Source organism: Otolemur garnettii, unplaced genomic scaffold (assembly GCF_000181295.1).
Source record: "Otolemur garnettii isolate 467f Iridium unplaced genomic scaffold, OtoGar3 scaffold00004, whole genome shotgun sequence".
NCBI lineage: Eukaryota > Metazoa > Chordata > Mammalia > Primates > Galagidae > Otolemur > Otolemur garnettii.
The window spans coordinates 30,962,090-30,973,873 of record NW_003852399.1 but is presented as its reverse complement, the minus strand read 5'-3'; the positions used below and the strand labels follow the sequence as shown (position 1 = coordinate 30,973,873).

Sequence of the window (11,784 nt, the reverse complement as noted above, 5' to 3'; positions counted from 1 at the left end):
TGGGGATTCGAACCCACCACCTTAGGTGTACGTGGCTGGCGCCTTAGCCGCTTGAGCCACAGGCGCCGAGCCGAAGAAAACATTTTCAACACATAGTCAAATGTGTTTACACTGTACAAAAAGTGTTTACTAATAACAAAGAAAAGCATAACACCCTCACTAACACAGGCAGCAAAGACTAATAGTTAAGAGCATGGACTATGGACACATTGCCTAGACTCACATCCTTATTCCACTATTTACTGGCTATGTGACTGCTGCCAAGTCACTTAATTTCTTTGTGACTGTTCCATAACATTGAGAAGGAGGGAATCCTCCCTAACTCATTCTACAAAGCCAGTATCACCCTTTAATAGCCAGGAATAAACGCAACAAAAAAGAAAACTGCAGATCGCTATCCCTCATCAACACAGATTCAAAAATCCTTGACAAAACACTAGCAAACCGAATCTAAGCACATTAAAAAACTAATTCACCATGTTCAAGTGGGTTTCACCCCAGGAATGAAAGGATGATACAACATATGCAAATTGATAAATGTGATTCACCATATAGACAGAATGAAAACAAAAACCATATGATCATCTCAATAAATGCAGACAAATCATTTGATAAAATCTAGCACTCTTTCATGATAAAACCCTTAACAACTAGGCACAGAAGGAACATATTTCAAAATAACAAAAGACATATATGAGGAACCCACAGTCAACATCATCCTGAATGGGGTAAAGTTGAAAGCATCTTCCCCAAGAACTGGAACAAAGCAAGGATGCCAGTTTCACCCCTTCTACTCTGCATAGTACAAGACTGAGCAATCAGGCAAGAGAAATAAATAAAGGGCATTCAAATGAGAAAAGGAGGTCAAACTATCCCTGCTTGCTAATGATATGGTCTTATAGAAAAGCCTATAGACTCCTACAAGAGACTCCTAGAGTTGATAAATTCAGGGAAGTCACAGAATTAATGAACATAAATCAGTAGCATTTCTCAGTCAGCCAGAGAATCAAATTAAGAACTCAATACCATTTACACCTGCAAATCCCCTCCCCCCCAAATATCTCTATATGGAGAACTACAAAACACTGATGAAAGAAACTGTAGAAGACACAAATGGAAAAATGCTTACAGACGGGAAGAATCAATATTATTAAAATGTCCACACTGGCCAAAGTGATTTACAAGTTCAGTACAATGCTTATCAAACTACCAACATTATTTTTCACAGAACTGGAGAAAACAATCTTAAATTTCATATGAAATAAAAAAAGAACCAGAATAGCTAAAGCAATCCTAAGCAAAAAGAACTAATCTAGAGGCATCATATTACCTGACTTCAAATTATACTACAAGGCTGTAGTAACAACACAGCAGTTGGTTACACCAGTTACAAACACTGGTATAAAAACAGACACACTGGATCAATGGAACAGAATAGATAATCCAAAAATAAAACCACATGCCTGCAACCAGCTGATCTTCCACAGAGCAGATAAAAATATACACTATGGAAAGGACATCTTCTTTAATAAATGATGCTGGCAAAATTGAAGAGCCACATGCAGAAAAATGAAACTGAATCCTATCTCTCACTATACACAAAAATTAATTCAAGATGGATTAAAGATTTAAATGTAAGACTTAATACCATACAAATTCTAGAAGACAACTTATGAAAAACTCTTCTGGATATTGGCCTAGGCAAAGAATTTATAACTAAGACCCCCAAAGCAAGCACAACAACAACAACAACAACAAAAAATGAATGGGATTCAAACTAAAGTTTCCATACAGAAAAGAAACAATCAATAGAGTGCATAGACAACCTACAGAATGGAAGAACACATCTGCAAACTATATATCCAGTTAAGGACTAATATTTTCAGAATCTATAAGGGACTCAAAAAAATCAGTAAGAAAAAACAAATAACTCCCTTAAGAAGTGGGGAAAAGATATAAACAGACTTTTTTCAAAATAAGATATATAAATGGCCAAGAAAAATGAAAAAAATGTTCAATAACACACTAATCATCAGGGAAATGCAAATTAAAATGACAATAAGATACCACCTTACCCCTGTAAGAATGACCATTAATAAAAAGTCAAAAAACGATAGCTGTTGGTGCAGATGTGGAAATAGAATGCTTATACACTGTCGGTGGGAATGTAAGTTATTAGTATAACCTCTATGGAAAACAATATGGCAACTTCTGAAAGAACTAAAACCAGATCTACCATTTGATCTAGCAATCTCACTACTGGTATCTATCCAAAGGAAAAGAAGTCATTATAGCAAAAGGACACATGCATCCATACATTTACTGCAGCACAATTCATAATTGTAAAGATGCCCAATCAACCTAAGTGCCCATCAATTGATGAGGGCATAAAGACAATGTGGCCTATACAAAGCATAGAATACAACCAAGCCATGAAGAAGAATGATGTCTTCTGCAGCAACGTGGATGGAATTGGAAGCCATTATCCTAAGTGAAGTATCTTGGCATGGATAACAAATACCACAGGTACTCATTTATAAATGGGAGCTAAATGATGGGTACACATGGTTATACAGGGTGGTAAAATAGACTTCAGAGACTCAGAAATGGGGAAGTTGCAGGGTCAGGAGGTGCGAATGATCAAAAATTACCTATTAGGTACAATGTATACCATTCTGGTGATGGGTATGTGAAAAGCCCTGACTTCACCACTACATGATTCAACAAAACAACAACAAAAGGAAAACCAAAACCACTTGTACCCACTATAAGTCTATTGAAATAAAAACAAAGAAAACTTTGTGACTCAGTTTTCTATCTGTAAAATGGAGATAATCAAGGTACTTAGACACATCATAGAATTATAAGGACATAATGAGTTAATACTAGCACATAGTGTTTGTTAAAAAGTTGAATATTAGGGTGGTGCCTGTGGCTCAAAGGAGTAGTGTGCTGGCCCATATACCAGAGGTGGTGAGTTCAAACCCAGCCCTGGCCAAAAACTGCAAAAAAAAAAAAAAAAAAAAAGTAGAATATTATATAAAGAACTGAGATGTGAAGCAGCTATATGTTTTAATCAATTGAGTTAGCAAAAATTAGCACTCATATGTTTCTAGTGGATATGTGAATTGCTATAACCTTTTGGGAAAAATCTTGGCATTATTTTTAAATTAAAATTATACCTAGCTATTGTCTAGCAACCCATTTTAGAAAACCTATCATGTATAAATAAATGCACCACCATAGAAGCATATGTGTCAGGAATATTTACTGGAGTAGTGAAGTAGCAAAAAGGAATACCACCTGACTGTCTATCAAAAAGAGAAAAGACTGAGTAACATGCAGTATATTTATACTACAGGAATATTAGGCAGTTGCTAAAACAAATTAATTCAATTTATGTACTGCCCTGGAAGGATACCCAAAGCAAGGTGTACGGTAATATACACAGCATGATTCTATTTTTTAAAAGCAACCAAAAATATCATCCTATATAAATTTGTAAGACTATGGAGCAAAACATTAGGTTTATATGCTATTTATATGCTATAACACTGATTGCCTCAGGAATGGTGGTAATAAAGGGGAGGGAGGGCGATTACTCCTTTTTTCTTTATACATTTTTCAATTTTGTTTTTATTTATTTCAATGAACATATAATACTTCAATAAAACATGAGATAAGATAAAATATGTATATTTTTATAAACATAAGCCTCCCAATAGATTTTTTTCACTTATTTTTCTTTAAAATTCAGATAAATTAGCCTCAAAATTGCAAATATTTTTTGGCCTAAAAGTTTGAGAACAAATGCTTTATGTTTCTAAAAATATTATTCATCATAACAAAAACCAAACATTTAAAACCTATACAACTTAAAGATAAATTCCATATTATCTTTCAAACTGTTAGCAATTTATGAAGTTGTAGTTGTACCTACAGAAATTCAACACAATTTCATTTGTATAATATTTGAACTCAGATATTGAAATGTATAAGTCAGGAAATGCAAAATGATGGTTCCCAAAGCTACCATAACTTTCTTTCTTATGCATATGTAGTTTATTACATGATTGCACAGAGTGTTAACTTTAATGCCTTAATACATATGTGCAATTTGGCTGACTTATTGCTGTTGTGGGAGCTATAATTTAGAATTTCCTGATATTTTGTATGTGTAAGATCTCAACCATAATGTTAAATACAGCTTTTTAATTTAATTTAAAATTTAGTAGTTTATTCAAATCTATTCACACTACCCCATTTTCCTACAAACACCGTCCTCTGAGAAATGTAAAACTAACTTGCAGCTAAGAAATCATTCCACTGCTACGATTTACTCTATTAGATCATAATTAGTACCAGTCTGTGGAATAATCCAGTCTTGCAAGTCGTTTAAAAAATAATTAGGAGAGTAAAATTCGATTGGCTTGAAAATGCCTTGGTTTTCTCTATACCACTTACTAATGCCACCACACTTCCTACTACTGTGTTCATTCTCCTTTCCACAAACTGGGTCAAAGACAAATCTGTACACTGTAAAATCATTCAGCATTGCTTCCAAACCAGAGCTTTATCCAAAAATCAAACAAAGAAAACAAACAGGCAGAAAAGAATGAATTTACTTATGCCCTGGATATGTAAATCAGTGCTTATTTTCAGGGCTTAAATACATTTGTCTTCCATAACTATATATATTAAAACATACCTAAGATAAAGTCATAACTCCAGTGAAAGATAAACTGGCAGGTCTTTGCCTCTAACATGTACAGAAAATATACATATGAAAGTGTCACCGATAATAGCTTTGTCCTTTTGTCCAGCTAATAGGTAGAATTGACTAGTTTAAAGATATTTATGCCAGGCATGCCTGAAATACAGCCCAGTACACTCTTCTGCCCAGACACTGTGATTCTCCATTAAATCCTACCAGATTTACACACTGGCTCTATGAAGTCTTGATGTTTGGACAATTTGAAAATAATAGCAGCTGTAGTAGCAAACTCAGCTAAGGTTTTCCTCTTACATATATGTAGGTCACTACAAGAATTTGGGGACATGCTGTGTTACTTTCAATAAACACAGGTGATAGCATCCTTTCTGATTTACCCATCCAGGTTTCATCTCACTCGGGTTATTGGTGTTGCTGGGAGGGCTTCATTTGTTCCCATCTGCATGGATTTTATGTTTCTTGATTTTTCTGTATCTCAAAACTTTAATACTACATGGCTTTCTGCAAAGTGGTGTATTACAAAGCATAAGGGATTAGGAATTGAGCTACCAACTTGAGTCCTTGCTTTGTATTATAATAACTGATATGACTTTGGGCAACGCACACTACCCAGGAGTCATACTTTTTCTTTTTAAATTTCAGGTTATTGTGAGTGTACAAACAAGTAGGTCATAATTTTTGCATTTGTTTGGTATAGTTCCTCTTGTAGTTGTGTTCTACACCAAAAAGGTGTACCATATACCCTTACCTTGTGCCCTTTAAATGGGAGGACCCAATCCCGGCCCCCCCTTTCCCTTATGTGGAATTAAGTTTTAATTCCCTCCAACTTGAATGGAATTAAGTTTTACTCCTATGTGGGCATGTGTTAGATCCTCTACTGGCTTCATAATAAAATTGAGTACATTGGATACTTGCTTTCCATTCTTGTGATACTTTATTAAGAAGAATGTGTTTCAACTTCATCCAGGAGTTGTACAGGTTAATACAAAACATGTAAAGTCATCATGTTTTCTTACAGCTGAATAGTACTCCATGGTATACACATACTACAGCTTGTACAGCTTGTACATGGTATACACATACTACAGCTTGTACAGCTTGTACATGGTATACACATACTACAGCTTGTACAGCTTGTACATGGTATACACATACCAGTTGTACAGGTTAATACAAAACATGTAAAGTCATCATGTTTTCTTACAGCTGAATAGTACTCCATGGTATACACATGTTAATCCATTCTTGAGTTGATGGGCATTTGGGTTGTTTCCACATCTTGGTGACTGTAAACTGAGCTGCTATAAACAATCTAGTGCAAATGTCTTCATGAGAAAATTATTTTTTTTCTTCTGGGTAGATGCCTAGTAGTGGGATTGCGGAGTTAAATGGGAGGTCTAACTTGAATTCTTTGAGGATTCTCCATACTTCTTCCCAAGGAGGCTGTATTAGCTTATAGTCTCACCAACAGTGTAAATCTTCACACCCAGGAGTCATTCTTAATACAACCATTTAATCCTTGAATTCTGTCAATTCTATATTTTAAGTATCCCAAATTTCTCTTTTCTCTATAGCCATGGCTACTACTACTCAGGTCACAGCTACCATCATCTCTTTTCTGGACTACTGTAACTATTATTTGTTGACTAGTCTCTCTGTGTCCCTTCTCTTGTTTTGCCCTTCCAATTTCTCTTTTTTTGGGACAGAGTTTCACTATGTTAACCTTGGTAGAGTGCTATGGCGTCACAGCTCACAGCAACCTCAAACTCTTGGGCTTAAGCAATTCTCTTGCCTCAGTTTCTCAAGAAGCTGGGACTACAGACACCCACCACAACAGACGGCTATTTTGTTTTTGTTGTTGTAGTTGTCATTCGTTGTTGTTTAGCAGGTCCAGGCTGGGTTCGAACCCACCAGCCCCAGTGTATATAGCCAGTGCCCTAACCACTGAGCCATGGGCACTGAGTCATTGCCCTTCCAATTTCCAAATCATTTTCTATACAGCGGCCAAATGACTTTAGAAACTGAAATCTGACCCACCGCATACAGGACAGACTTTTTCTTCCAAAGGACTACAGGACCCTAAACTAAATGTCTCTCAATTATCTCTCTAGCCCCATCAGGAGCCATTCTTTCCCACCACTCACCAGTCTCCAGCCCAGCCAACTACTCTCTATTCCTCCAACATCCTTAGCTGTTTTCCTTCTCAGGAACTTTCTAACATGGTGTGCCTTCTGTTTAACTCCTGCTCATTTTTCATATTGCAGTTTGAGTAAATATCTGCTTAGGGAAGCATACCCCAACCCTTCCTTTTATCAGTGAGGATAACCATTATCTTTGCTTATAGTATCCTGTTCTTTCTCACATGTTAAATGGAGATTAAATACTAATTTGTACAATTGCCTATTTAAAGCCTATCTCCTCACCTAGACTGAAAGCTCACCGAAGACAGAGAAATGTCCATTATTTGTTCACTTAATTTTGAGGACCTAGCAGGTGATTAGTATGCCTTAGATGAATTTAACACAAGTATCTCAATCTCTTCATAAAATGGGGTTAAAAATTTTTGTTCTACTTGCATCTTGGGTTTTGTCTGTGGAGCCGGTGAAACAACATGCATATACAGAAAGTGCTCTGGACAATATAAAGTACTTTACACATAAAATGCTGTTTACATACATGAATACATATGTTTATCTTCCTATGGGTGCAGATTTTGTGTCATGAAAGGGGCAATTGATAAATGATCTGTGAATATAAACATTTACCTGTGAATATATACACAATTGGTATCTCCTCTTACAGTTTTTTAGAAGGTGGGAATGGGGTTTGATAAATTGTGGCATCCTCATGGATCAGCAGTATGTGATAACCTTTAAGCTATAAAAACAGGCTGTTCTGTCTACTGAAATTCCATCTGGAACAAGACTTCTCTATGCTAGAACTAAATCAAAGTTCACACAAAAATATTCTACATATAAGAAGATCTTAAAATATTTATTCTTTGAAAGTAAATCAGAATGCTTTTTCTTTAAGACCATTTCAAAATCCGAAGGCACCTATAAGTAAACACGGATATGTATTTCCTGAGATAAAATGTAGTAGCAGTCAAGTAGTAGGAAAAGTAGTACTAGCATATAGGATTCTTGTGCCTGAGATGTAACGTAATGAGTAAGCAGGACTAACCGACAAGAAAGACACCAATAATTACACACCAGTGTCTCTGTAGTAGTAGCGAGCTGTCTTTGTGCCATAGGTACGCCCTTCATGTATTAGTTAATTAACCTTTATAGTATCTTCATAAAGTACGTTTAGTTGTTTTTTTTTTGCAGTTTTTGGCTCGAGCTGGGTTTGAACCTGCCACCTCCAGCATATGGGGCCAGTATCCTACTCCTTTGAGCCACAGGCACTGCCCAAGTATGGTTAGTTTTTAAGGGACAGGGAACCGAGGTTTTAGAAAATAACGTCCCTTCTCAAGGCTTCACAGCTTGCGAGGGGCATAGTAAGGCTTTGAAGGAAGTCCACTCTCCTGGTGTCCTGTAGAAATCAAGCTCAGAATGGAGTGATCCAGGCACTTCAAGTGGGACTTAGGAAAGGGCATCAACACAATAAATAATACATAGTCAACATGACAGCTTTCAATAGCTACCTCCCCCAAATAATGAACATTTCAACAAAGTGTTCTTACATTGACTAATAAAAATATCTTTACTTATAAAACAGATTGATACCAAGAAAATAAGAACTATATCTTAACAGGGCATTAATTCAGAAAAACCTAATAAAAAAGAATATTTCTGATATCCTACCTCCATGAAGTATTTGTTCCAATTCCACATGGAATAGCACTTCCCCCAAGATATACTGGACTGCAACTAGACGAGATCAACAGATGGAGAAAAATGAAATTACAATAAAAAGGAAACATGAGAAGTTAATTTAGCCTTATTAAGAAAATTGGGGCTCGGTGCCTGTAGCTCAGCGGCTAGGGCACCAGCCACATACACTGGAGCTGGCAGGCTTGAATCTAGCCCCGGCCTGCCAAACAACAATGACAATTACAACCAAAAAATAGCTGGGTGTTGTGGCAGGCACCTGTAGTTCCAGCTACTTGGGAGGCTGAGGCAAGAGAATCACTTGAGCCCAAGAGTTTGAGGTTGCCGTGAGCTGTGACGCCATGGCACTCTACCCACGGCGGCAGCTTGAGGTTCTGTCTCAAAAAAAAAAATTGGCATTGTTGACTCTATGTCCTTGTAATCAAAATTGTATATATTTTCACAGCAAGTCAACTCTTTCAAAGAACAGACAGTTATTCCACTATAATTGCTTTATTGGCTATAACCTGTATATTCAGGAACAGTCAAGGAGTTAAAATGAGCCACAGAAAATGTGTTTGCCAAATAATATAAGGGACAAGGTAAACACTGAAGGATATAACAGAACATTAATTTTGAGAAAATGTTCACGCTTTTTTTTTACATGGCAGAAAATTATTTATAATAGCAATAATCTCCCATTTAATTTCCTTTACACTAAGAGGTCACAGACCATAAGAACACTAAAGATAATTGCTATTAGTCTTTTTCCTGAAGGCCAGTCAATGCTTTGTTGTTCAATGTCACTGTTGTTTGAATGGTAACAGAATCTACTAGACTAAGCTTAAAGTGTTTGCTCACTAGTGTGTATAATTCACCAATGCAATCTCAACTTACCTTTTACCAAAGGCTTGAATGGAAGCTTTGACAGATGTGTTACCTGAAGATTTAGATTTTAATTTCTGTTAAAAAAAACAAAATAATAAAAGGCCAATGAGAACTATAACATGGAAACTAATATTCTTTATTTTATAACAAGAAATATTTTCTAAATGACTTAAATACAAATTTCAGTGGCATTAATTTTTAAGTTTCTAAAATAAAAACAATGATCAAAACCTTTTAAAGGCAAAAGGGAAACAGAAATCTCCAAGGAATTTGTGAATTACTCTAACTTTTAGGCTAGAAAATTGATATACTGCCATTATTAGCATGCTAAGATTTAGAGTCACTTTATAACTCTTCGGTTAATACTAGAGTTCAATGATTTAATGTGAAGAATGTGCTATTTAAAACTTCATTGTAGAAAAATTCAACTAAGAAGGAAAAAAAACCTCAGACGAATGGTACTCATATCAATTAAAATTAACCTAACCAAACTCCTGTGTAACTTCAGAAATATTACTTTTGATCCCATGGAATAGTATCAACCAATAGATGTTTAAAGAAAATGTAGAGCTACCCAGTCACAATCATACAGTAGTTCCTATATGATTACATAACATCATCATCATTAGGAAGCTTTTATTAAGTGTTAACTGGTATATGGTACCAAATAACATAAACCAACCACATACTAGGACCACCGCCAAGGAGAGGAAGTGAGATGGAGAAGCAATTTAAACTATGCACAGACATGCCTTTACTTTACCTACTGGGTGAGGAAATTTAATAGAACCAAAAATATTTCATTTTACCATTTCTTAACTCTTTTTATTTGATGTTAAGCAGAACTGGAAAAATTTTTGGTGTATGTCTGAAAAATATTTGCATGAGTCTCTTTTTGTTTTGGTAAGCATGTTTCATATACCACTCAGACTCACACTTACAACCCTACGCTGGTGCAGTGTGACGGTTGTTGGTTCCTGGGCTTTCCAAGAGCAGTTTAAAAACACAACAGAATGGGAGAGCAGAGGGTGGGATGGGGAGCAATACTTTCAGGGCATACTGTAGCTTCTAAGGACGATGTGGGTGGCCTAGATCCTTCTTTTCCTCATCCAATAAATGTTTTATATAGACCTGCTCTCCCCTGTGAAGGTTGGAAAACTGGGGAGAACTGCCCAGAATTTTCTGCCACTGTTTTATCTTTCCTACCTTTAAAAAAAAAACTCTTCTATTATGTTTATTTCATTGAGTTTTTCCTTGTGGTCTTTGCAAATTAAGACTTTTACTTGGTCTTTTTCTTTTTATGATAAATAAGTAAATAAGGAAAATGGAGACGTGCATAAAGTTTTATTTCGTCATGATTTAAGAGCTACTTTTTTTTCAAATTAGTATATTTTAAAGCCAAATCAGATAAGTATTTTTCTCTTTTTAAAACACCTTGAAATGAAAAGACAGTGCCTCATCATATATAGATACACTATAGTAATTAATAATGAATTCTCAGATAATTAATAGAGCAATAAAAACATTATGTATTTTTTCTACTACTGATTAGTATTACTAATCAGCACTACTATCCAGCACTTACAATATATTGTTTGCAGGGTACAGTTGACCCTGTTCAACAGCAGGGGTCTGAACTGTGCAGATTATTTATGCGTGGATTTTTTTTCAACCCCCAAAACAATCAAAAATACAGTTTTCAAGGAATGTGAAACTTGTGTGTACAGAGGGCTGACTTTTCATATAGGCAGGTTCCACTGGACCAACTGTCAGACTTGAGCATGCTCCGTCTACTGAGGAATTACTATTTATTAATAATATTGTGTTCACATGAATCAGCTGGGTATCCACTTGTTAATTAACCTCAGAAGAACTGAAAATGTTAAATTTAGAGAAATTCAGATCTTAAAATTTAAGTCTGGCTGACAAAATGTAAGTGCCCCCATCTGTATCCTTACCACCGCCACTACTTAGTGATTTTTAGTCCACTGTTTTATCTTTCCTACCTTTTAAAAAAAAGTTCTCCTATTATGTTTATTTCATAGAGTTTTTCCTTGTGGTCTTTGCAAATTAAGACTTCTACTTGGCCTTTTTCTTTTAAATCTAACAAATATATTTCACATGTACCCTATTAATATACACTGCTGGTGTGAAAAATAAATGATACAGTCACCTTAGAAAACAGTTTGGCAATGGGTAGAAAAGTTGGAGATGACAACATCTTATGATCTAGGAGTTCCTCTTCTAGATTTATACATCCTATAGAAATTCTTGTACATGGTAAAAGAAGATAGGTAAATAGGCGGCGCCTGCGGCTCAGAGGAGTAGGGCGCCAGCCCCATGTGCCGAAGG

At 35.7% G+C, this 11,784-nt stretch overlaps 1 protein-coding gene across 1 annotated transcript in view; it reads right to left on the bottom strand.

The window, feature by feature from the left end:
• CUNH8orf37 (chromosome unknown C8orf37 homolog) overlaps positions 1-11,784 on the bottom strand; it is a 25,045-nt gene that overhangs the window by 6,460 nt on the left and 6,801 nt on the right. The window contains exons 3-4 of the mRNA XM_003782466.2: positions 9,442-9,506; positions 8,539-8,604 (exon numbers count right to left, since the gene is read on the bottom strand). Coding sequence (XP_003782514.1) covers positions 8,539-8,604; positions 9,442-9,506 — 131 coding nt within the window. The remainder of the gene's footprint in view (positions 1-8,538; positions 8,605-9,441; positions 9,507-11,784) is intronic.